This window comes from Chaetodon auriga, chromosome 6, assembly GCF_051107435.1.
Source record: "Chaetodon auriga isolate fChaAug3 chromosome 6, fChaAug3.hap1, whole genome shotgun sequence".
Lineage (NCBI taxonomy): Eukaryota > Metazoa > Chordata > Actinopteri > Chaetodontiformes > Chaetodontidae > Chaetodon > Chaetodon auriga.
Genome location: NC_135079.1, coordinates 22,490,024 through 22,517,951, shown reverse-complemented (window position 1 = coordinate 22,517,951; position 27,928 = coordinate 22,490,024). Strand labels below are relative to the sequence as shown.

The 27,928-nt window shown below is 40.8% G+C and overlaps 1 protein-coding gene across 1 annotated transcript in view; it reads left to right on the top strand.

Moving 5' to 3' along the window:
- The first annotated feature begins 771 nt into the window (after nucleotides 1-771).
- cpne2 (copine II) overlaps nucleotides 772-27,928 on the top strand; it is a 48,619-nt gene continuing 21,462 nt past the window's right edge. Inside the window, exons 1-10 of the mRNA XM_076732700.1 lie at nucleotides 772-1,014; nucleotides 4,853-5,053; nucleotides 12,261-12,440; nucleotides 14,022-14,096; nucleotides 14,385-14,456; nucleotides 15,076-15,159; nucleotides 15,410-15,499; nucleotides 15,943-16,041; nucleotides 17,959-18,045; nucleotides 21,789-21,848. Of these exons, the coding sequence (XP_076588815.1) occupies nucleotides 4,877-5,053; nucleotides 12,261-12,440; nucleotides 14,022-14,096; nucleotides 14,385-14,456; nucleotides 15,076-15,159; nucleotides 15,410-15,499; nucleotides 15,943-16,041; nucleotides 17,959-18,045; nucleotides 21,789-21,848 (924 nt within the window). The 5' untranslated portion in view covers nucleotides 772-1,014; nucleotides 4,853-4,876. The remainder of the gene's footprint in view (nucleotides 1,015-4,852; nucleotides 5,054-12,260; nucleotides 12,441-14,021; nucleotides 14,097-14,384; nucleotides 14,457-15,075; nucleotides 15,160-15,409; nucleotides 15,500-15,942; nucleotides 16,042-17,958; nucleotides 18,046-21,788; nucleotides 21,849-27,928) is intronic.

Sequence of the window (27,928 nt, the reverse complement as noted above, 5' to 3'; positions counted from 1 at the left end):
CATACGAAAACACAAAAGTACTGTACTCTCTACGCTGAAACTGACGGGAAACAATATAACCATACACTGTAACATGGAAATGCATCATGCAAATACATCCGAATGTGAAAATTGCAGTATATGAGACTATTAAATGTTACTCTACTGCCTGCTGTGACTTGCTGATAATGCACATTACTCCATCCATCCGTCACACATTTAATTTCCTCAATGACTGATTAAAAAAAGCACTTTCTTCTTAAACTAACTTCAGCTCCACCTGCTCGACCAGCATGAAACATGAACAGCTATCCATCAGTGATAGCAATCCAATAACAAAATGTAATAGATAACACTAGGATGGGTCACTGCATTGCATGTTGAGTACATTTGTTATTTTAAGTAGGTATACTTTTACTTAGTACCAATTCTTCCACCCCTGGTAATGTAACTGCGGTGTGTTGTAAAGTGATGAGCAAACATGGGTCGTGATACCTGTATTAACCACAAGAGAGAGCCAGGGGAACAATCCATCTTCCATGGAGATGTTACAATTCAATGTTACTATCACAGGCAGTTTGTATGCTCTTCATAAAAACCACCATCAGGTACGACCGTCACACAAAGTGGGCGTGTGTGAGGGTCAAGTCTACAAGTGTTACAAAAGCAAGTTCTAAAATAAAATGAAACACTTCAGACGGAAGCTATCCACGTCTCTTTGACAGCGACGCTTTTATTTTGTACGCGAATTCGCATTACTTCCGGTCGTAAGCTAGCCCCGTTAGCTTGACTGAGCAGCTCCGTCCGTCAGTGGCGCTGAGCAGAGCGAACAGGAGTCCAGGTGGACCCGAGGATGATTTACGTTCACACACTGTTGCGCCTTTCCGAATAGTCTGGGTGAAAATGCCAACACCAACTTCAGTTTTCACTCTTTGGTAGAAAAAAAAAAATCTTTGAGGCATTTTATTTCTCCTCACTGTGCGCAGTAATTAAAGAACTGAAGAGCGGAGAAGAAGTTGGACGTCGTTTAGTGAGGTGAGTGTGGCTTCAATTTTCACATTTTGTTCCACTTTGACATTCATTAGTAGACATGAACAGTTCGCTGCTGTGTGTGTTTGCTGTTTGAAGAACACTGAGGGGCTCGAAATGACTCCACAGCCAAAACGTGCGCTCAGCCTGCTGATTAGAGAGGTTCAATACGGAAAAAGGGAAGGATGCTGGAAAGATGTGGCATTCACTGAACACCTTGCGTGCGGGGTGAATATTAAAGGAAACAAGAACAAGTGCGTCTGCGTGTGCATGCATGAAAGAGAGTTGCTTTCCTGCTGTTCCTGGTCTGTTTCATGCTCAGTTTAAGTGGACCTCATCTCTTAATGAGTGCTGTTCACAGTCAGTCATTTCTATTGGCCAGTCGGGCTGAAATAAGGCACACAGGACATGTAATTAGACTTAAATGATTGTGCAGAGCTCCCTCTGTGCAGGGCGACACACTTGACCTGCCCTTTCTGTCAGGGTTGTTTCTGCTCTGCCCTGCTGCACAGGGGTGACTCAGGTGTGGATGTGCAGTGTGACTGCGTGTGAACATCTTCATCACGCTTAGTACAACCAGAGACCTGGACAAGGCTGCCAAGGCTTGGTTTTATGTGATCCATGCATACCTGTAATGCACTCAAATATACAGTTTGCTGCTGTTCTACTGTCCTACAGACATAGTGCAAACGGTCCTGATATAATTGCACCTTTAAGGCAGGTGATATGGTCTTAATAGCAGGTTCAGGATGTTGCAGCTGCAGAAAGGTTATGGCATCAGCTTCTTTGGGATTATCATTGGAAGACATTTAAAGGATGTTTTTCATGCCTGCAGCCTTGAAAGTTGGGTAACAGCCCTTGTTTGTGTTTCTATCTGATCAAAGTAAAGCATGATGGCAAAAAATATACTGGTCTTTGCCAGAAAAGAATAAAGAACAGACTGCTTAAGTAGTCGTAATATAGTTTCCTCTCCTGGTAGCAGCTCTGATAATCAGTCTTGGTGATTATAAGGTCATTTTACAAGATATCTTGCTATAACACCTGCCCCAGTTTATTGCACCATCACGTATGAATTGTGTAAGCAGTGTCCATTAATGGCACTCGTTAATTTTTATGAGCTCATCTTGGAAAACGTAAGCGTGATCGTTCCTCCTGTGGTCCATTCATGAGCCATGAGTGATTGAGTAAAAGTGTTTCAGCCAGTCAAAACAAGCTTTTCATCACCTATGAATGACTGAGTAAATGAATGAAAATATTACTTTGGTATTTTCAGTACATCACCACGACCAGTGTGACATCACAGGAGCAGGATGGGAGGAGCACGCTGGCTATGACACTTTAGTATCTTAGCAACAGACTGCATCCTTTTAGCTTGCCGCTCTGAGAACAAAACCACCTTTACGGACACAAGGCGCTGTGCCGCTTGTTTGTCCTGTAAGTCTCGGAAATTGTTTAAAATGTGACACAAGTTTTTGCCGAGGACATGTCAACAGCTTGAACAGACGTGTAGTTTTTATACATGATACATGTGTGTGTTTTCTCATGTCTTTTTCCACTTCTTGCTTGAGGCTTCTCCATTTTTGAGGTTCTATGGTGGCTTTGATCTGGGGTCGGGGCACTGTGTGTGTGTGTGTGTGTGTGTGTGTGTGTGTGTGTGTGTGTGTGTGGGCTTTGCAATGTCTAATACTGGATATCGGGGCTTCCAGAGGGCAGCAACGGCCTATACTAGGGACTGCTGCATTGTCAAGGCCTCACATTTTGTGTGTGTGTATTACCGTCCGTGTTCTAACCAAACAGTATCATTACTCTAATTAAACTGAACTCTTTGGGGCTGTAAAACCACAGGTGACATATTGTAGTTTTGATTCATTCATTATTTGCAAGTACTTAATCATGTACTTTTTTGTTAAACATAAATAAACATTGAAATGTTGCCTAAATTGCACAAATTTCAAACTCAACATTATTTTCTGACAGTCTACCTGTGTAAAGCCTTTGCTTCTGCAGGGAAACGCACACCCAGTGACACGGACACCCAGTGTGCCGCTATTATCTTATTTTCTCTCTGCAGTGATGTTTCCTGTAATTTATGATTTTGTCAGCTGTCAGTGTAAGACACACATAACACACTCTTGCTCCTGTAAAGTGTTGGAGTTACATAAGACCCCTAATGAGAAACTGCATGTTATCTTGGACACCAGCCATCACTGCGTGTAACAACAACCAACAGTGCAGCTCATTTCACAGAGACTGTGTTCGCTGAACCTTACAGCCGTGTATCTGTTCTTTCATTGATCATGACGTCAGCGGTTGGCAGACACTTGGGGCTGTTGTTTTCAAATAAAAATGCCAAACTTCTGATGAATCCATGTTCTCAAATGTGAGAATTTGCAGCTTTTCTTCATCTAACCTCATAGTTGAATATTTTTGGGTTCTGGACTGTTGCTCACGCAAAACAAGATGACATCATCTTGTGCTCCAGGACACTGGATCAGGCGTTTTTCACTGTTCTGATGCTTCATAGGCAACACAATTAATCAATTAGTTGAGAAAATCTGTTTTGTAATCTGTAGATTAATCAATAATGAAAATAATCGTTAATTGCGGCCCTAGTCCAATACTTTGGTTTTTGGCCAAATGCCTGCAAACTAATGACAGTGAATGCATTGAACTCAAAACAGCACTGTGCCAAGTACGTCTCACAGAGCTGCTAGTATGGCTGCAGACTCTGACTGTGGTTTTCATGCACAAGCGCCTACAAAAGCCTTGACTGGAGGACTTGCCGATGTACAGATGGATGGACAGACAACCCAAAGGCGTACTCTTGTGAATGGGATATCTCAGGAACGCCTTGAGGAATTTTGTTCACTTGGACTCAAGGATGAATTGATTAGAGTTTGGTGCTCAAAGGTCAAAGGTCAAAGGTCGCCTGGCCCCACACATTTTTTGACCATAACTTAAGAATTCATACTTTAAATATGACATAACGTCACACAAATGTCTCACAGGATAAAATGATGAAGTGATGACATTTTATCTCCAAGAGGTCAAAGGTCAGCTTCACTGTGACATAACGATGTTGTGCAAAAACCTTTTTCTGGCCTTTGTTCAACACCATAACTGAGGAACAAAAGGCAGATTGTGACCATATTTCACATCTGCAGATACTGAAGTGGTGACACTAATCTTGGGTGTCCGGATTGAAACTGCACTGATTTTAGAGATCTTCAAAGATGTGCATGAAGTGTCCACTTCATCGGTTTGTAGCTTCTTTACAGCCTCATCCATATTTGAATCACTGTAGTCACCATGAACTCATTGGTTGTGCTCATACTGAGCTTCAGGTGATTGTCGTTGCTCCATGTGATGAAGCTCTCTGTCAGTCCTCTGTGCTCCTCTGTAGAAACAGTCTGTAAGTGAAGACAGCATGTTTCTACCTGGAAATGATTCACTGGAATAAACATATCAATACAGTGATAACCTCTGTTTCACCAAAAAATACACTTAATACTTTTATTAAATTCCTTCAAAGTCTTCACTACATATATGAGTCTGGACAGACATGGATGTGAACTGCAGCTTAACTGGTTGGTGAACGCAGACAACCATGAGGTGGTTGTACCTGTATTGACAGTAATGAGCACCTGTTTGACTTAGCTTGTTGTTTTATTAGTTTAGAAAACTCTATTTCGTTGTCTATTCCACACTCTAGTTTTAGCCACGGTACTAAATGTTCAAAATGTGTCATACTGTTGTCAGGTATCAAGCGGCAGCCATGGTCACCCAAGAAACAGCCACAGTGGGATTGAGTCTACTTATTTTTTCTATGCTTTCTTTTCTCCAGGGTGATTAGTCTTGACTTCAGACCATGGCCTACACCCTAGGCTCGGCCACTGAGGGCCAGACACGCAGCGTCGCACCTCAGCACTGCGTCACTCGGGTGGAGCTGTCCGTCACCGCAGCCAGCCTGCTGGACCGAGATGTAGCCTCCAAGTCTGACCCGTTCTGTGTTCTCTTCCATGAAGTTGATGGAAACTGGGTAGAGGTAAGGAGGGACGGATGAGTGAAGAAAAAGGCATGATTTGTCATTGTAACACAGGTGGAAAAGGGAGAGAAATCAGCAGAGGATGAGAATAGCAGATTGTGGCGAAAAGGCTGAACAGAGAGATAATATACTAGTGTCCGGATCATAAGAAGTCAAACCCATTTCTGGTGTGTCGCCATGCTGTGTGTTTCAACTCCAGGGAGGCAAAGAGAAGAGGATAAAAGGGAGGCAGAAATGAAAAGATTGAAGGGAGGAGGGATGATTTGAATAAGTGTTAGAAGTGCTTTCAAGGTTACATGCACCATGCTGGCTCCTCCAGCAAACAAAAGACTAGAAGACTGTGTTTGTTGTCTATGGTACTTTGCAGACAGTGAATGTTGTGAACTAGATCCAAACTCATGATGTCTTGACCATCTGGCATGAGCCCCAGCGTGCCGAGCCCATTACAGGATGTTGTAATATTTGTTAGCATCTTCCAGCACTGGAAGTTAAGTGCCTGCCAAGTTAATAAAATAGGTTTCCACAAGTAGGCCTAGGTCCTGTTAGTGACTGAGCTGAGCGAAGGGAAGTTTGTTTGTTTCCCTCTTTGCTAAATTTATATTGAACAAAATGGTTTATAATAGTAAGAAAATAGAGAGAAGCTCCAGAGGCAATTGTGGCAAGCAATGTGTTAATAGTATAATATAAAACTGATTATATGAATGATACTTGACTATAGATTTTATACATACAAATATGTATATGCAAATAATACATAGACGTATAAATGACAGTCCTGCATCAGTCAGCGGATGAGTTGAGCTCAGGCACATTGTACTATGTGTTATGTTTCTTGTTTGCGTAACCTTCTGCCTCGCTCTAATTCTATAAACAACATCTGATGTCAGCGTGTGATGTACAGAATTTTCATGTGTAGAAAAAAAAAAAAACGTGCGCTAAGTTGAAGATGCTCGAGACGAACATGGCGATGAAGTTTTGGTGTGTGTAGGCAGCAGCAGCCGCCTCAAGGCTTTTTTGTAACGAACAGCTGGTCAACAGGGCAAGCTGGCTTTGGTGTTTGTGTGTGCATGTGTGCTTGTGTGTGTGTGTAGGCGAGTGCCTCGGGTTGTAGCTCGCTGTCGGTCAGCAGGGCATGTGGCTCTGATATGAAATTGCCAACGGTTTCTATGGCGACGGCAAGGGAAACAAAAGCTTAGTGCTCCTGGAGTGAGGGAACGATGGAGGAGGCGAAATGAGGCCCAAACCTTTTCTCGGATATTATCCACAGCTCGCTGTTTCTCTCACACCCCAGCATTCTCACTTTCTCTGATCCCCTCCTGTTCGCTTTGTTTTCTCTCTCCTCTGATTGTCTTTCTCATTTCTCTCATCAGATTTCCCCTCTCTGTCTCTCTGTCTCTCTCTCTCTGTCTCACTGTCTGTCTGTCTGCCTTCTGAGATAGAGGTGTGAGAAGCAGCTGGGTCCCTCGGGGAGAGAGGGAGAGAGGGTGTAAGAGAGGGTAAAAGTGTGAGAGCGAGGAGGTGTGTGAGAGAGAGATGAGAAAAGGGTGGAGGGAAAGAGAGGGTGAGGGGAAAATGAAAATCAGAGATCAGAGAAAGACAGAGAATGAGCGACAGATAGGAAAAGAAGTGGCGCCAAGCAAGGGGTGAATGAAGGGAGCCATGATGGGAAAATGTGATAGCAGCTAAAACTGGTGTTAGAGAGGCTTTAGAGGACATGATAGGCCTACAGAAATGTGGATCTAATATATGTAAATGATGTGGCACACAGTTAGCTGACTACTTGGGCTATTTTCTAAAGTCCTTTGATTTTTTTTTTTCTCTCCAAACTCCAAATCCTCATACTAATCTCAACACGTGTCATGGACACAGATGTTCGCCTGTAACGCAAGTGAAAGCTTACATTCAACGTGATGCCAGAATCAGTAGGGTTTAAACTCACATCTCTGCGCTGAGTGCGTTGTTAGTGCTTATGATACTGAACATTTCAATGACATTTCTGCTTTATTAAACACCGTTAAATGGAGCATCTAAAGAAAGTTAGCTGAATGACAAGGTCCTTCACCAAAGCCGTCATCAGCACACAGCAGCCTTTTTTGGGTTACTTTTTGGTTGAGTGATCAAATCAATTCAAATATGCACATTGATTATTGCAGCTGCTCTAATCAATATTGTTCACAATGGATCGAATCACTATGCACAGTGTGAAAGGTGAAGCTCACAGTGACGAGCAACAGATAATTATCACTCTATTCTGCAGCTTCCCTCAGCGCTGCCCTGCATTTTCACATCTTTCGGCCTGTTGTTTTGCTTTTATGGTCCATAACCGGTTTGGTTCTCTCTCACCCTTCTCATCAGCCTAATTTTCAGCAGCAGCAGGAAGCTGTTTTTCAGGGAAAAAGCTCAGATAAATCCATTGTACACCACCTGCCCAGCACCAAACAGCAGACAGACAAAATAAGGTTTTAGCTGGTGAACATGGTGGAGCATTTAGCAGATACAGAGACGGAGATGATGAAAACATACCAGAGCAAAAGGAGAGTATTGGACTTGATTCATTCGGTGGACGCAAACAGCACTCCCAAATAAGGTTAATGTTACTCCCTATCTGCTCAACGTGTAAACAAGAAACTGTTTGCTAGCACCATCTCACTTTTTTAAAGGTCATAACCCGTTTTTGTGTTTAAAGCTTGTTGTATTACAATGTACCCAAGTGGCCAGAAAGTTCATTCTTGTTTTTGGCTCTGCAGGTTTGTTCAAGTGATTCCTTTTTAACAGCAACTTCTCTGATATCTCTGAGTCCTGGAAACCACCTGGGCTCGTCTTATTGACTGAACCCGTAAGCATTGAGCTGTTTGGCTGTGTTTAGCTCTCTTTTCTCTTCCTGTCTATTGAACACCAGAAACAAAACAGAAACTATAAACCACCTCCTTATGTTCATATTGGTCATTAACTTTTTTTTTTCAATCCCCAAGTGCACAGTCAGGTCTAACCCATACACACATTTACCATAGAGAGTTCAGTCGCTTCAGGTAGTTTTGAGTAGTTGTAATCCAAACCCTAACAGGTCTTTGAGTAGTCACACAACCTAAAGCACCATCCACCCCCAAATAACTGCTAATCAGCAAACACCTGTAAGCAAGGGCAAACTGTGTGCTCACAAGGGAGTTTGTCTCAAGACATTTTTGTTATCATTGTCCTGTAGTCAGCTATTGTTGCATCCAGCTGTTCATATTGTTATTATTGCACCATTGGTATCGTATATGAAAATGCCTTTTCTTCTGATAGTAAACCTCTCATGCCTCAAGGGTCTGATTCATTTCCAGAGCCGGTCAGCCAGGTTCAAATCCACAGTGGCACAAATATAAGATCAGTCAGTCTGACAGTCTGTCAGGCAGCCATGATGCCCCAGTAATATCAGTCTTTAAGTCAAAAAGTGCAGCCATTCTTTTCTGCTCTTCCCATGCGTCAGACAGATGGATAAGTGCTGTAAGCAAGCTGAAGTTAACTCTTTTCTCTCCAAAATAGATCTGCAGCCTCTCAGTTCTTTGGTAATAACAGTGCTTACAATCAGAGTAAGGTAAGAGGTTTTGGATACAAGCATTGATAATGGCATGTAAAAGGTACGTTTTATAGAGGTACCTTATGTCTATGCAGTTATTTGATACTATACTCAAAGGGAAAACACTGAATCATGTCAGACAATAGGTGGAGTCTTGGTGTCTTGAGACAGATTAATCGAAGCAAAATAATATTATATTTTCGCCCTCGGACCCAGTTCAGTTTAACTGCACCATAGAAGAAAATGACAAGATAATACATGAAAAAACAAAGAAACAACTCCTGATTGGACAGTCTACTGTAACTCTAAGCTGTAATGTGTGTGAGAGAACAACCGACAAATGAACGGGCCATGAACTGGAGGATAGTGCATAGAGGAGTCAAATATTTTATATTATGCTGCTAAACCTTTCCCACGTGCCTTCATTAAAATAAGACAGAATAAAAGCAGACTAAGAGTTTGTAGCCACGCTCACATCTCTGCGAGGCTGCTCTTTGGGCTTCTAACATGCTGATGTTGAGTAGGAAAAATGCTATCAGAGGCTGCACTTAAGCACAGTGGTGCTTTCAGCTAGCTAATGCTACTGTATGACATGCTCATAGTGACAGTACTAATATATTGATGTTAAGCATCAGCATGTCATTAATATGGTATGTATACCTTATTAACAATCTTAGATTAATAGGTTAGTATACTAACATTTGCTAATTAGCTGTAAACAAAAACCTGAGGATAATGAGTATGTTGTTAGTTTTGAAGCTATTTTCTCATTAAAAAAATTTTGGACGAGGTAACCTGATGATGACACTCAATGAAACATCTGTACATCACTACAGTTACAATTCATCCTGAGTCGCCATGAATGTCTGTACCAAATGTGGCAATCAGTGGAGTAATTTTCAAGATGTTTCACTTTAAACTACTATTATCAACCTCATGGTGGCACTAAGCAATAGGTTTTTCCTCTTGGAACTACGAATGTCAGTACAATCAATCGTTTATGGCAGTTGATTTGGTGGTTTTTGAGAAATTTTTTGTCTGTACCAACATGGTGGACCAACCATCCAACACTGCCATCCTTTCGTGCCACACCTCATGGCATGGCTAAAAAGGATCAATAGGTGTGAGAATCAATCACCAACTCTGTGCTGCTGACAGTAGTTGCACTTTATTTTGTGTATGAACTAAAATCAACTCAAATGGCTGACTTAAATTCAGCAACACTTATGTCCAAACACCAAAACACCACATAACTTTATATTACCACTGTGATAAAATATGATAAACACAGTAAAGTGCTTTGTTTAGTGCCTGTGAATTAGCACAAGGGCAGGTGTAATTCAGTGTCAGGGTGTTGACATTTCATGACTGCCATCTGCAATGTATCAGTCCAATGAACATTCAAACTTTCCATTTCTATTCACTCTAATCCGAAACTGGCATATAGTGACCTCATCTAGTGGTGGATAAACACATCATGCAGTGCTTTCTGGGTGAGTCACACTGGAGAGTAACAAGGCTAGTGAGTATTAGTCATCCGACTACCTTGTTTCAAGGATCCACAGCAAATGAAATGACTCGTACAGTGCTCTCACAGACATCCATGCACTCTGATCTGTCTGTGTGCTGTCCAGGCTTTTTTTTTGGGACGATGAGAACTCATCACCTGTAATACCTAAAAGCTGGACCAAAGTAGTTAAGAATGAAGAAAACTAAGTTTAGGCAGCACCTTGGCTTAGTTAGCACTGTCACCTCACAGCTGGAGGGGTTTGATTTAGGATGTTTTACCTGTGCTTGAGTGGGTTTACTCCAGGTGGTCTAGTTTCCTCCAACATCAAAACATGTATCTTAGCTCAGCTCTACAGTCAGTGTCCTTGACCTGACCAAGGCACTGGCTTAGAAGTGTAGTTGGTCCCTGAGCACCACACAGTGACTGCCCACTGCTCCTCAGGGATGGATGAAAATGGAGAGAGAACAAATTTCACTACATTGTCCTAACTATGAGTGTATGTGACAACAAAGGAATCTTCAGAATGTTTACAATCTACAATAATCTTTGTTTATTCATTTGAACATTGAACCAAAAGACTCTTTTGACCCATTTTAACTCTTTGTTTTGCTTTTACGGTACATTTACCATTTGGGTCAGTCTCACAAAAGTGTACTCTTAGCTGTTTCCAGAAGCAGCAGGCTGGCAGGCTAAAAAGCTCCGATGAGGCTGCTCAACTCAACATCACCTGTTCGGCACCAATGGCAGACAGACAGAGTTAGCAATGGATGAAAGCAGCTAAAGTAATACTCACATATTTCTAGTGATATCGCTCTAGGCATGACAGTATTGGCCTGATAGTGCTAATGACTTTACTGATATCCTGTCTTTTCCCTCTTGTGACACCATTGAGATGGACTTTGTGCTTTTTAGTGTGTGTCTAAACACTTGTTGATGTCACAGTATATTCAGTTCTTTTGCCTGCTGCCATTGTCTCCTCATCTGCTCACCTGTGCCCCCAGTACTGTTCCACACTCAGCCACGCCTACCTTTCTGCTCACCTGATCACACACCTGAGACTCATAGCAATCAGTGCAGTATTTAAGCTGCTCTGCAACACTCACTCATCGCCAGACCGTCTTCATCCCTATGCAAGACTCTCCAGCATTACTATTCGGCTTGATCTCCCGGTTTCAGTCTTATGTGTCCCTGACCTCGTCTGTCCTCCGCACCCCTGGTAACCACCCACACCTTCTGTCTCTGACTACCTCTCTAGCCTCGCCCCTGTTGAACCCAAGAACTGTTAATTGTTTGGTTCACCAAACATCTCCTGGGTCTGTTCGCTCTTCACCGAGCGCATTACTAAAAACACAGCCGCTAACCTATTGCTAATGGGAGCTGAAGCTCCAGATTGTTGTTGCTACTATAGTCAGTGCGAGAGGAGCACTGAGAGTGCAGCTGAACAGCTGTGTTTGGTAATGAGGTGAGGTGTATACAAATACTGAACTAATTCTTTCATATATTGTATTGATATCCCTATGAAATTGCATTTATTTGACCTTGATCTCTTCACACTTATTTACACGGTTGTGATGTTCCACTGGATGGTGTTTCAGCACTACTGACCAGCTTTTGTATTGCATTACTCCACTGTGTTGTTTTGCAGTACAAAATAAACAGTTTCATTAAAAATTTTGTTGCTTGTTGCTCTTGCATTTCATTACTGGTGTCAAGACGGAGAAACCAAATCCAGAGTGGTAAATGTATTAGAGTACAGGCAGTCAGAGACTAGAGTGGGTTCATCATTAAGCTCAATTCAGTTGGTACAGAAATGACAGAGAGAGGCTGGATGTGGAGGAGTCAGAGACAAGCCTTCACTGACACAAAAAAGAAAACCTACCTCTTAAGAAAAATGCCTTGATATAATCAGGTTATTCTGTTTTCCGGGTAAACGCAACATCTTGGATCTGATCACATCCAGGATAAGATGTACAGATTACAAGCATGCATGTAAACTGAAGTTCAGTAGAACGTAGTGCCTTCTCAATGAAACCACACTCTTCCATCGGCAGGTTCAGCCACAGTCCAGCTGAATTGCATGTGATTAAATAATTTTTTGGTTTAAAAGTCTGTCCCTGTCTTTGTTTCTTGTGTTGTAGCTTGGCCGCACTGAAACAGCCGTGAACAACTTGAACCCAGTGTTTGGAGTTAAGTTTCAGGTGGACTACCACTTTGAGGAGATCCAGAAACTTCGCTTTGCCATGTTCGATGAAGACAAGTGTGCCACACAGCTCTACGAACATGACTTCCTGGGAGAATTCATTTGTACACTGGGAGTGGTAAGAAATGATTTCTCCTCTTTAGTCCAAAGTTGCGTCTGTAGTAAATGGGATGATGGAGTATAAGTTGCCATAAAAAGTATTGATCTCATGTGGCCATTTTTTCCATTTTGTTCCATTTCCAGTTTTATCTTTAAGCCTATGGACGCTGTTGCTGGCGATAGCAAACTCAAGCCAAAAATGTCTGATAAGTCCTGATCTGTTCATATAGCCTGTTACGCATTTCTCAATACATCAGCGACACCCTGTTCATATTTTAGAGGAGGCCATTTGACACGACATCCAGCACAGGTAGCAGACTAAAAAAAGACCATCTTTAGCACAAAGCTACCTACAGCACACTGTGTGTTGGAGAAATACATGAGTTCGATCTTTGTGTCACAGTCTGCCAGCTCCTTATCCACTGCCACTCTCTCCCTCATCTGCACACCTGCTCAGCCAGCGCACACCTGAGACTAATCACAACCGTACTTAAGCGGCTTCCTCACACTCACTCTTCGCCAGATTGTTTTTAGCCCTGATGCAAGACTCTCCAGCAATTACTCTCCGACAGATATCCCGTTACCGACCCTGCCTGCCTTTGACCTCGCCCACTCTCCAATCCCCTGATACAGACCCCTGCTTCTTGACCCCGACTACAACTTTCGCCTTGCCCTCTCTGGACTAGAGTATCTGTGAACTTACGTGCTGCTCTGTCCAGTCAGCGCTGCACTTGGATCCTGGTTTCCCCGTTACACATTGTATGGTGAAAAACACAGATGCTTAACTTGTCAGTACGATAATGCAGATTAGTGTGAGTGACTTAAATTATAAACATTATTTATGCTTTCCACAAACCTGCTGATTTTTGCTATGTTTGTTTGGAAGCTGTTATATAATAATAAATGTAATGAATAACGAATTAAACTATAACTCACCCAACTGTAACGCATACTTACTGATAATATAATTAGGAATAATTAGCTCGTTATCTGGTAATAAGCCCATGTCATAGAAACTGGACTATGTGTAATTGTAACTAACCAGACCAGTCTCTAACGTGCAGTGTTTGTCATTTGGATGAAGAAATTGGTATTGAACTCTCAGACAATTGAATAAGCACAATTGGACGACTTATATTGTAATGTCATGTTTTTATAAACACAAAATAAAACAAAAATACTGACACCTGATCTAATTAGCACTGCTGTCTAAGTAATGGTCAGTGTTGGTCAGATTGCTGTAGAGCAAAGCCTCTCATTAAGCTCCAGCTCTGTCAGGCTTTCATGCCGTAGAACTTGGTAAATATTCAGAAATATTTAGGTGATCAGAAGCAGCAAATGTCAAGCTATACAACATCACACTATCTGCTTCTGGTGTGTTCAGGAAGTTGACAGATAAAATAACAGAGTTGGAGCACTTCCTGTTTGCTGAACTGATTGAACTGATTGAAGTGATTAGGTTCAGACTATAATTTACAACAGAATAGGCCAGAGTAAAGATGTTCACTGGTTCAAACTCATATTTCTTTAGTTTTGTGTTTTGTCTCATCTATTCTTTCATGATTCCTTTCCTGTGTGTCTCTCTTAAATTGTCCATTAGATTGTGTCCAATAAGAAACTTCACAGACCGTTGATTTTAGCCAATGGGAAGCCAGCCGGCAAAGGATCCATTACGGTAAGAATCAGTCCTGTCTTTTAAAGTTACTCTGTCTTTCTTTCTGTCTCTCCTGTCGACACACATACAGGCTGCACCGTATCATCAGAGGTTCATGTAGTTGCCCCTGGCCATTGACTATAATGGCATTTTTGCTATTGTTGATGATGGTGACGATGAAGATGTTCCAGTGGATGCTGCTGTTACTGTTTTGATGACTGTTATTGCTGCTGCTCTTCCTGCTGATGTTGGTGTGAATGCTAATAGTTACCAGTGTTTTTGCTGTGTTGTGCTGTAATGTCATTTTAGATAACAGCTCAGGAGCTGTCGGACAACAGAATCATCACTTTGACCCTGAGTGGGCGTAAACTGGATAAGAAGGTATGCAGTTAGACCTACACACACACACACACACACACACACACACCCTGGATACATGCGAGCGACATGTGCTGCTTTGGGACACACAAGCAAATGCGACACAGACATTTATACATGAAAACATTCACAGTAAGTGTATTCATGCCGTTCACCTTTGTCCACCAACTAATGGGCTGTCAGGTGCACTGATAGTCAGAGATGAAAATCATGCAGGATTATTATTTATTTTTATTTGAGTTTGTTTTCAATCTTTGACCAAGGGAGTAGCTCCTGGGGTATGGTGCAGGGAAGACTGACAGTGGGTCAGAGGCAGCACAGCTTGAATTGTGATTTGAATGAATGCTGGTGTGTGCCTGCTGTGCACCCTCTGGTTAAACCTCCAGGATACATACGAAACACAGTAATTGCAGGAGCTCAGAGTATCTTTTAATAAACATGTTAATTAAACAAAATAAAGACTTTGCAGTGCAGTATGGTGTGTGTGGTCATTGCAATTTAATTTACTATAAGAATTCATCATATTGAGATACATGTGTTATGATGAGGAGAGGGAGAATTTGGATAAAACAGGATTCATCCTCAAAAAACCTTCACAACAAACTGTCAATGGTCTGCGCAGGACTTTTTTGGGAAGTCAGACCCCTACCTGGAGTTTCACAAGCAGGGAGAAGACGGCAAATGGATGCTGGTGCACAGGACAGAGGTGAGTCATCGGCGGGGATTAAAGCACCATCATCTAACTGTCATTATTGTCAACCATGAGCTGTCATTGTCAGCAACACCAGGTCTTACAGAAGGTCATGCACTGTAGCTTTAGCAGTAAGTGTAGGAGGCTGGATGAAGCAGATTATGGTCTGAAGTTTACAAAATTCTACTGTGGCTACAACTGCATTATATATCTGCTGCTGTGTCATTCAATTATTACTTGCCTGTTTCTGTGTTTGTGACCTAAGGTCATAAAGAACACCTTAGATCCAGCATGGAAACCCTTCACTGTGCCCCTCATTTCTCTCTGCAATGGCGATGTGGACAGAAACATCAAGGTTAGTGCTTAGAGTTTCATATGTTGTAAAACTGGTGTGGTGTGGAGTTTCTGCTTCATTAAATGTGAGATTGACAGTGGAAAAAGGACAGGATGTAGTGTGTTAATGCACTGGTTAGCGCTGCATCAAAGTGATTTGATCGTGTTGTTTCAGTGCTGTGTTATAATCACAAAGTCCAGACTTGCAACAGTGTGTTTGAGTCCAAGTCCAAAAAGTGTTACTGTCCATATAAAATGTAACCAAGTATGAACTCTCATAAAAGTTAGCTTTTTAGAATAGACAGTCTTCCGGATGGGCATACATGTGTGTGACAAGTAAGGAAGTGTAAAGAGGGCAAAAATACCACAAAAATAACCACTTGGGTCCCAGAAAGGAAGCTACACTAAGTAACCACGTCATGGAAACGATGATGGTATGATATGATGTGTTCTTCACAATGACAGGTTCTGTGTTATGACTATGATAATGATGGAGGCCACGACTTCATAGGAGAGTTTCAAACAACGGTTTCCAAGATGAGTGAAGCCCAGAACTCAGTGGAGGTAAAACATATTTAATGTTAGTATACTTAAGTATGTGTTTTTCACTTCAGTTTAAATGTGAAATGTTAGGTTCTGTACTAAATCTGTACTTTCATTCAGTTTGGGTTTAAGCACACTTCCAGTTACACTGTAACCCCAGTCAAATCAGTGAGGTATCTCACTATAGGAGGCCCCCTCAAGTGCGGTTTGAAATACAGCTGCTAGTAATAAAACTAGAACCCATCAGCCTCAGCATAACATGCTTTACATAAGCATGTTTTATATATATATATATATATATATACACACACACACGTCTATTTTAAGTTGCATTTTAGCTTGAGGGTAGGGTCAGTATATTAGCATGCTAACTTTTGTATTCAGCTGAGTGATGAGACATACAATGGACTGTACAGTACAGCTTATACCCAAGATGAGGCAGTGTGACAGTGTAGAGCTGACCTGAGATGGTTCAACAACATAACATAAACCATTCTGATTTTCACACCACCATCAGGCCAAATCATTAATGGTAAGTATATCAGGGTTGTCTCAATGTTATCTTCATATATCTTATTGATATTTATTTTTTTAGTATTAAATTTTTGTTAATATTATGCAATGGACATAAAAACAGGAGGAGGCAGAGAGGAAAAATGAATGGCAGTAGTGCAAAGATCATGATCTGGATTTAAACCATGATATCATGTAGTTTGTCATGCAGCACCTCAGCTGCAACTAAACCATTTATTTAAAAAAAAAAAAACGAACAGCATTTAGCTGATTTTACACAAAATAACTGATGCACTGCTGTCATCAGCTAATGTTTAACAGTTTTATTTTATCTTTTAGTTGTACTGAATTGGCTACAGCTCTGCCCCACACTGGCTAATTTGCAGTTTAAATGCATTCAGTCGCATTTATCAGTGAGGAAGCCAGAATAATCATGCACAGATTTGCATTGTGCATTTTTCGCACATTATGGTGACTTAGGACCGATTGGGTCTTCAGTCTGAGCTGCTAATGACTAAATACTACTGAGATTCATTTTCTCACTTATGCATTTCTTGCCTGCCAAAGATGTGAAGATGCAGGGATCAGAAGATCGTTCATTCATTAGTAGCTCTGTGTGTGTTTGTGTGTGCATCTGTGTGTATGTGAGCAAATGTGTGTGTTCATTTGTGGAACTGCGTGCACGCAAAGCAGCCTCATGACTTGTTCTCCCACTGAGTCTCTTCATGTGTGGTGAATGTTGTTGGGGGGAGGCGGGTGGAGAGATGGGGGATGGAAAGAGAGAGAGACAGTGTGTGAAAAGAAGGATGAGAAAATGAGAGGTGCTTTTGAGATGTAAAACAGCATTTAGCTGAGCCCCGGTAACACGACAAGGCATTTAGAGCTACCTGTCATATGAATCACCAGCTGACTTTAAGGCATGTGAGTCTGTGTAGTGTGTTTGTTTGTGTGTGTGTGTGTGTGTGTGTGTGTGTGTGTGTGTGTGTGTGTGTGTGCGTGTGCATGTCTCAAGTGTCTCTTTTGATCACACATTGCTGTCTAAACTGTGTGACTTACAGTATAAAAGACTTCAATCTTCATGTTCATCACAAAATGAATTCATAGTGTACTTAACAGTATTTTTGTGGATTCTCATATAAACTGTGTAGTACACCACTATAATACAGTTTGCCTAAAATACATCTCTAAGTTTGACTGTCAAGTTGTAGTTACTGTAGGCGGTGTGTGGAATGCGTGCAGATCCAAGTCTGTCTCTCAGTTGTCTGCTCATTTCCCCCCAGCTCACCGCTCCTCTTTCCAACCCTGCTATCATCTCTACTTTCCCCATTATTTCTTCCCTTCTTTTTAAACTTTACTCTCAGTTTCCCCTCTGATAGCAATACTTGTCATCTTTCTGTTCCCTGCAATGTCATAATGTCTCTTCAGGTGGAGTTTGACTGCATCAACCCCAAGAAACAGAAGAAGAAGAAGAACTATAAAAACTCTGGAATTATCATTGTCAAGTTATGTAAGGTGAGGATAGATGGATGGATGGATGGATGGAGCTTTGTTCTAGTCATTTTTACAGCAGCATCCATGTTTTCTTAACAATTTTAATGTTCGGTTGTGTCTAAAGTAGAGCTGAAACAAGTAATCGGTGAAATTGATTAAAATCTATGATAAAAATAGTTGCCAACAAATGTCGTCATTGATTTGTTGGGTCTATGTTATGATGCATGGCACACGCTGTGGCAGTGTCTCTGCTGCATAGTTAGGCTGTATTTGAAGTTGCGTACTACATTCGCAGTACGTACTGATTGGCCAAAATGTAGCATGTGGTATGTAGTACGCAAACAAAGGCAAAATTTGCTGTCTCCAGCAGCCGTTTACGGGTTAATTTAAAAACCAATGTAACGGACAGAAATACCTTCTGTCTGTCTTATCTCCATTTTGGCATGGATCAAGCTTTATCAAGCATTAGCTTTAAAATAGCTATATCAGGGGAGCTAGCTTTTTCAAGCATAAGCTTTAAAATAGCTGTATCAGGGAAGTTAACTTTATCAAGTGTTAGCTTTAAAATAGCTAAAGTTATATCAGGGCTTTAGCTTTATAAAACGTCAGCTTTAAAATAGCTATATCAGAAACCAAACAGATGGAAGGCATTTTGGTGCAGTATGCTTGTTTTTAAATTAACCTGTAAATGTGTGTTTGGTCATCAAAACAAAGAGAAATCTGCTTGAGACGGCAGATTAGACAGTCTAAAGTGAATCCTGTATTCCTCACAATGGAAACTTGAGTAATATCTGATCTAATATATATTAGTTACATTTCTCTTTTATTCTCAGTGCCTTGTATCACAAGACAAGGAAAAGTTTTGTTTTTTGAATGCTGGAAAGAATCAAATTAATCAATTATAAAAATAGTCAGTTGATAGCCCAGTCTAAATTATGACTACTGGTATGACCATTTTCAGCAGATAGGATAGTGTAGATAATAATGATAAGTTAGGTTCTCAACGTTCAGCTGTAATTATGTCTTTTATGTCTTTTATTTGTATACCCATTAGCACGAGCATAAGCACTGGCTATTAGCCTGGCACATAGACTTGTTGAATCCCATAAGCTTGTTTCCCACATCTTAAATTTCTGATCAATTTTTACATATCCTTATCTCTTCTTGTATCTCTTCTCGTGAGTTGTAGCATGGGCCTTAGGATAACTTAGCAAAATAAGCTTTGTAGCAAATAATGATGCAACTTTATCAAAATACACGATAAAGTAGAAATGTAACATTTTACTGTTGCAGAATCTGTCATACACCATAATACCTTCCGTTTTTGTTTTGCCTTTAATAAAATTCAAAAGCTAGCAATAGGAAAACAACTGACTTCACTTTCAGAATAAATACAAATTTTATTTTATCATGCTCTATCAAAACAAACCTCCCCTCTAATCTTAAAGATGCATTAAATGATTTTTGACCACCAGAGGCCAAAATATTTCCAAAACAATCTTTCAGAAACACAGCCCTGATATTTAGACTTTACTTTAATGATCCCAATTTGAGAAATTCTTTTGATATATCTTGATATATCTAATCAAGTTGTTTTGGCTAACAAAAAAATGCTTACTGACACGGAGTGTATGCAGTCTTTAATAGAATTGATTAAAGTTCCCTAAGCCTAAAAAAAAAAAAAGGTATTGAAAAGTAAATTCCAGGTGTCCCTCTCCCCAGTAACATTTTCGCAGGTCCTGCTGGAGGATTCCGAGATGTTCCCAGGCCAGATTACATATGTAACTCCTCCAGCAAGGGTCTACCCGGGAGCATTCTAGGCATGAGAGATGCAAGCTTGGTAGAGTCTACCACTCACTGAAAACGTGCTTGACATTGTGCCGAGAATATGGACATAGCTCTCAATTTGGTTACACAAGGAACAAATGGCTCATACCAATGGCTCCAGTACCCCATACTCCCACAGTACCCCCACAGGACTCCCAGGGGGAAACTGTTGTAAGCCTTATCCAAGTCCACAGTACATATGTAGACTGGATAGTCAAACTCCCATGAGCCCAATAAGCCTGCAAGGTATAAGAGCTGGTCCACTGTTCCATGGCCAGGATGAAATCTGCATTTCTCCTCCTTTTTGTTCATGGGATCCTCAAAGCTGCAATTGCCACTCCACAAATACTGTCCCTGACCTCCACGCAACATTTAAGAAGTGTGTTAGCCAAGACAGCCCAGAGCCTTTAGCATCTCAGGGCAAATCTCATCATATCTGGTGCCTTGCTACCAAGGACCTTCTTGACTACCTCACTGCCCTCTGCCAGAGATATGGGTGAGACTACCCTCAAGTCTTCAATGCTGGTTGCATTCAGGGGCTCCTCAAAGTGCTCTTTCCACTGTTTGACAAAAGTTCGGTCCGGATCTGCACTTCTCCTCGCCGGCTGAACACAGCCTTAGCTAAGCCCTACTTTCCCTCCCTAGTCATTGAATGATTTTTCAGATCTTCCATGATAGCCTCCCTGAACTTCTCCCACACCTGGGTTTTTGCTTTTAATGGTCAATCCTCAACTGATCTTCTGCAACTTATCAAAACTATGTCAATGAGACTTTTATATATCGCTAGGAAATACTAATGTGATGTAAATGTTAATAAATTAATGTACTTAGTAAATAATTATAGGCCTTATTTTTGTGTTTCTTTACTTCAGTTCTCTGCCATTTTGTCTTATCTACGCTTGCTTTGCGGAGCGGCCATGCTTGTTGTTGCTGTGCGTGACAACATAATGCCGTTAGGTCAACAAATACAGCATATTGGTATTATCACAATATGGATTTTTTTTTAAATCACATTAAAACAATTACCAATATTCTTGTGAATGATATGATGTGGCACATCCTTAAATACCAGGTTAAGTTGCTTAAAGAATCTTTGTTGTCTGTTCAAGGTGAAATCCAATTTCAGATTTCAATACGATTACATACGATACAGTTATATCCGACTTACTTGACTGTCAGCCAAATCATTCAGCCTGTCCTCTTGTCTTGTCACCTCATAATGACCCATCTTACTCTTGATGCAGTGAAGCATTACATTAAACCATTGTGGTTTTGATCCGCTGACACACTTCTAACTGGGTGTTAGTATCTCACTCTGAATAACTAATTAGTGCAGCAGCTTGGAGCCCAACAGAGGACACATTAAGCTGGAACACTGAGTCTTTAGATGACTACTGGAATGACATTAAAGCAGTGTGCATATGATGACAAGCTTTCATAATTGATTCTTTTCCTCCTTCTTTTCATGTGCACAATCATGAACGAACGCCTTGGTACAGACATGCGCACACACATACACATCCAGCACAAAACTGCTAATATAGTAATTATATTTGTTGGCTGCCAGCATGGATTAGACTAATGACAGTAAAATCCATACTAAATATTCATTGTAATTGGAGTGGAAATTGTGTTCAAACATGATAATAATTGGTACTCCGTTGGTGGTACCTTGAATCAGAAAATACATGGGTTGTTTTGTCATTTTAAACCAAATTTTATGGTTCTGCTTATGAAAAGAATTAAAAATTTATGTATTTTTACAGTGTGCTGTGTTTAGTTAGGTTGTTTACGACATTGACTGGTGTAAGAAAAAATGCTTTATAACAACAAACTGGATCAGACACTGCCCCTTAAATAAGAACTGATGAAGCTGAAGATGAAGTTCATTTCCTGGACCTTTTACTTACACTGTCCTTTGGTTGTTGTGTTTTTAGATTACAAGAGACTACACTTTTCTGGATTACATACTGGGAGGATGCCAGCTCATGTTTACAGTGAGTATGATATCATCGTGCCTGTCTTTCTGCCTCTGCAATGATATGATAATGTGATACATGTTTCTGCGTGCTTTTCCTCTCGAAAACAGATTGAAAACAGTCAGCTTTCCTGTTTTCATCTCCCGGGGTTTCAGTTAGATCAGGATCATTTACATACAGAGAGCAAAAGTGTGAGGAACAGGGAGAAGGTACTGAGAGATCAGAGGGAATAATGGGGTTTTCTGAATTGTTAAAATGTGGGTACTTTAATTGAATTGTGAAAATGGGAGTGCAGAGGGATAGTACAAAAATTGTTGTAATAGAAAGTGCGTGTGAGATTAAGAAAGAGAAACAGGTAAAGAAAGAAAAACTGAGATTTTACCAGAGGGAGGGAGGGAGACAGAGAATTGTTATCGTCTATTTTGGTCTCTTGTTAGGAGAAACTCTTGTGTGTCCCTGGTGATGTCACCCCATTGTGTGCAACTAAGTGAGTGCGAGAAATTCCTGTTTTATAATAGCCAATCTCTCTCTCTCTCTCACACACACACACACACACACACACACACACACACACACACACACACAAATTGCACAACAAAATCGAGTTGTTTTTATTACTATCCAGGTTGATTTTGTCCAAGAAATACATCTGCCCTGCTTGTGAATCTCAAGACCATTCAGAGTGGTTCACTGCGACTGTAAAGCACTCATGCACATACACACATACACAAATCCTGAAACCACATGCACACAAAGAAGAATGTGAAGACATACTTAAGATGCATGTACAGTGAGAGAACGAACACACATGCTGTATGCACATACACATTGTCCCCTTTTTCTCCTCTGTATCTGTCCAACAATTTCCCAGCTTCGTGAGCTAGAACCAGGCTCCAGATGTAGCGCAGTACAGATAATGTAGTTTGTTACATGCTGGGTTTTGTGGGATTTCCCTTAAAGTGTGCTCTGAGATTAGGCACCTGTGCAGCTCCTTGTATATTAAGATTTGGTAAGAGTCATTGCATCTGTGCTCTGTGTTTAGTAAAACAAGTGACTAAATGCTAAAAAGGGATCAGACCTGGAAATGGTGAAGCTGCATCTACCCTTCTTAAAATAAAATTATACTTTCTATACTATCAATGTGAAATTGTAATTTTAATGACTTTCATCATCGTATAGTGACTTATGAAAGATAAAACCTTATGGAAATCTCAAAATTATTTGGGACAGTAACTCAGGAATCTCCTTTGTTTATTTCATGATACAGTAGAATCATGTTAACAACCACTCTGTTTTCTTCTATTCCGAAATTCACTCAGCGTGTTCGGATTCATTCGTTATTTATTTCTTTTTTTTGTTAAATGCACAAGAATTATTTCAGACCAATGCGCATTGTTTGTGCTAGTGGTTTTTAAATCAATCCAAGTGGCAGAATTGTCAAACAGCTGTTTTAGCCTCCCCTGCCTTGCTGCTGTGCAGGAAAATGCAGCTCCACAGATGTGTCCTTTGTAGCATCTTGTACATAGCATCTCACCCTCTTGCTCTTGGTGACGGTAAAGCGATGATTGCGAGGAGTATATTTCTGGCTCAAGGTCTTGGTCAAGTGCAAGACAGTCGTTGTGCGGAGGTGACTTTACTCTTGTGCAGACATGCTGCCAGTGTCAGAGGATGTTCTGTATGCCTCCTGGGGACGAATAACCACTAGATCGTCTGTTAAATTGAGGGCATTGTTGAGGAGCACACATAGAACCACAGACAATGACAAGCTTCACTGTCAGCCTGTTATTTTCACCTTATCTTATTGTTAGAAATGAGGTATTAAAGCAAAGAGCATAGTGGTGTTGCCATAGTGACACTTTGTGCTGTTGATTACAATGTTTGCACTATGATGAATGAGTTGGGAGAAAAAAATGTAGCAGAGTGGGAAAAGAGCATTAAAACAGAATGGTTTAATGCATGTTTGTCTGTCTGTGTGTGTGAGTGTGTTTTTTTGTCAGTGAAGAGGATTTTATCCTCATAATGTCTTCTCAATTTAAAGTAGGTTTACTGTCAATAAGACAGTCTTTCTGCGTTGACAAAACAGTTACAGCTAATTAAAACATTTTAAATATTTATATCTTTTTATTCTTTGAATTGACTGTTTTAAAAATGAAAATTATTTTTGGTAATTTAAGTGAACAAACAACAACAAAGAACAGTTGTCCAGTTATTCCAAAGCATCTGTCAGGTCAGTAAAGCTTTGGATTTCTCTTGAAGCAGAGTACATGGTCCATCCTCAGGGCTTTTTTTTTTTCTTTTTCGTAATAACCACACACAAATTGTGAATGTGAAAACAGTGACAGTGTGAAAGGGGTCAGTGGCAATGATGAACCTACAGAGAATTATTCTAATATGGTGCTTTACAGAGCTTCGCTGCTTTGGTTCGCTCTCACTACTCTCTCTCACAGCAGACGGACAAAGTTAGCGACGAGCTGCTGAACAGAGTGGAGCGTTTAACAGGTGAAAAACAGCCAAAATAAGAGTGAACATCAGACTTACATGTCAGGTGGTCAGAAACACAAGTCCAAATGACTGATCATGATTCTGTGTAACTGCTGGATTTGTGAATATGGAAATGTTTACTAGTTCACCACATCGACTTGAAAGGTGATAATATGTCAATGCTGTTTTCACAACTGCTGCCACCAAGTGGCCAAAAAAATCAGTTATTGTAAGGTACAAAATGAAAACCGATTGTTTTAAAATATGAACATGTATGAAACTAAACAACATTTAGATTTTACATTTTTCCTCAACATGCGTATAATAGTGGGATGAGCAAGTTCTGCACTGCAACACAAGAACAATGTTGTGTCTTTACGTCTTTGTTTTGTACACTGGTGAAGATGCTGCCTTTTTTTTTCCTGAGACACGTGGCTTTGGCAGTCTTTTAAGACCCCATTTACATGTTTCTCATTTTAAAGTAAGTCACCTAGAAACTTTAAATTGTCACCCACTACCACCAAAGTCTTTGTGCTAAAGTTGGCTTAATTGGCTATTTAGCTACATCAGATAAAATCTGCTGGTGACAGATGTTTTTTTGGCTGACAAAATTGTCATTCACCGGCTAGAAATGATAAGCTGCTTTTGTGTACCTCAGTTTGAAACCATTGAACCATTGTTCCAAACATTAGTAGAATTTTGACCGGCCCTCTAAATCTTGCCCTGTTATCACTGTGAACTGTGTTAAGTGCTGTGCTACAATAGAAAGCTTGACAGGCAACATGAGTCATGTGAGGCGAAGTCTAACAAACGTTGCACTCAAATGTCAACTGAAGATGCATGTAGATAAGACATAATTACAAAAAGACTTACCCTTCATGTGCTATAATCTAGGTCCCACTTAATTGTTGACTAGCTGATGAAGCACTAGTCAGCGCTTGATCACAAGTTAAAACCAGAGTGAGGAGTCTTGACTCTCCACATCCAGCCTGCTCTGTTTTGGATGACCGAGGTGAATGAGAAATACTCCCCTCTGTCCTCAGCCAGCAGTCGAGTGCCTCAGTAAAAGGTTGGATGGTGTTGGGCCGCTCTCAGCTGTGAGTGTTTCACTGCTGAGTGTGAATCGGGATGTTGCTAAAAGGCAAACATCCGACGCACTGTATTAAAATAGAAATATCCCCATTTGTAGAATTTGCGAATAGATGCTGGTTATTGATTGACCTCTCTCACAGCCTTGCTTGCTTGCAATGAGTAGAAATTCATTCCAACGTGAACATTTGGCAGTTCTAGTGGTGGTGAGATGAGCAAATTTAAGGCGGAATGGGAAGTCTTAAATCCTCGCTGCGCCCTCCTAATCTTTTGCCTTTTGTCACAGACCTGCAGTATTGCCACTGATGCACAAACACACACACACACACACACACACACACACACACACACACACACACACGCACACCTAATACTGTCTTAACACAGATACTTCCTCTCTCCAGCTTACAAACTCATTTACATACACACACGTGAGCACAAACATATAATATCCTCGTCACACTCTCGACGATCGATTTACATGCAACCTCCCAAACACACACACACACCAACACACACAAATCCAAACACAGCGTCTTTTTCATGCAGATGTTTTATCACACATAGCTCTGCACTACGAACAAGACTTGTGTTGTAGGTTTGCACACACATACAGTATCTTCAATACCAACCCCCCCCCTGCTTACACACACTGACTGATTTAGACATAAACAAGCACACATAATCTCACGCAGGCACTCAATCACCAACAACATCCTCTCCTCACGTACACACTGCCACTTGTATGCACAGGTTTGACATACAGACACATACAGCGAGAAGCCTTCGTGTATGAAAACACACCCTCACAGAAGCACACACATGCAGAAAGAGCTCCTCTGCGGTGTTCAATCAGACTTAGTATGGCTCTAATCCTAATCTCCAGGAAGGGAAAGTCTCTCCTCGGGGCTGTGCGAGCTGGAGGCGAGAGTGGCATTTCTCTGTTACACACTCCAACACAAAGAGACAGCTCGCTAGTGCTGATGGGCTGTTTGTGAAAGACTCATTTCAACTGAATTACGCTATTATTCATATCTTATGTTTGATATCATTCTGAGCTGTGGAGAGTGTAGTACTCATGTCCCCGTGGATTCATGGAGAAAACAAACTTTTCATGAATCAGAGCACAGACAAGCATCTCCACAGCGCAAGATGTTGATACAGACAATATCTCTGAGGACACATATCTGTGGCCTACGACACTGTTTAGATTTCTCACAACAAATCTTAGGGCCTCATCATTTTATTCAGTGAAGCGAGGACATGTGACACTGGCAAAATATTAGATCTTGACGTGCACCCAAAAGCCTGATGGTATCTCATGGTGGAGTGTAACGTCTTGTGTAGTTTTGGACAACATAACATCTGTGCAGGACGAGTTGAGTTTCACTAACTGTATTAAACTGTAGTATCGACTCCAATTAATTTGTGAATGAAAAGAACGGCATTTCTGTTATGGCTAATGTTTTTGTAATGACTGAATTAGTACTGTGAAAATGTACAATATATAGCCTGTACCATACAATATTGTCAATATTTCAGAGTTAAAAAAATCTGACCAAGTTGTATCAACCATTTTATTTTATATAAACAAACAACATAAGCATTCTGCTAAGGATCTCATGATTATTATTGTGATTCACTGAGTTGCATCAACAGCGAATTAAAACAGGAGCAGGTCAACTAAACAGGGAAACTTTTTACTAAAATCAAATATACTTCAACTGCTTAAAATACTTTAACAATCAATTACATTTTAATAAAGGCCTGTCTCCAATATGATCCTCTTTCAGATAAAGGCCTGGTTCTGTCCACAGTAAGGCTTCTTTTTTATGATATATAATTGTAAAATCCAACCACATTAAAAAAATAATCATTGTTATTCCTCATATCACTGTGTATGACACATCCCTGTGAGCCACCCACCAATGTATGCGAGGAACACACTGAGATTTTTATTGTTTTAAAAACATATGGTGGCTGTTATTTGGTGGATAAAACTTGTCATGAAGGACACAATACGCAATAATACACAAGAACAACTATCGACCAAAAACAGATGTTCCCATAGTAAAGCTCTGCCAGTGGACAGCAGCTCCTGGTTATCTCAAGGAACACCTCAGAGGAAGACAGAGAATAGCTGCACAAGATGTTCACACACACTCATCCATCCAACCTCCCCTCCATCCATCTCTCTGGCTGTTTAACTGCAAATGAGTCTGAGAGGTCCTGGCGAGAGAATTGGCTGATACTCAACAAGGCACAGCTGAGAAAACTCCAGCGTGAATGTCAGTATGTCAATTATTTGACAGTAATTTGGCAGTAGTGTAATCCCTCTAATTTACTGCAGCCACAGACGTTTTCTGCTCCATCGCTGCTCAGAAATATGCAGTAATGAGATGCTGCTTTGTCGCCCCCTATTCATTCTAATTCTGTGCACTTGCTTGTTGAAATTGTGTGTTTGTCATGTCGTGTTTAGTCGTCTTGTGTGTTAGCAATTACTAATAGCTCGGGGCGAGGAATAAGTT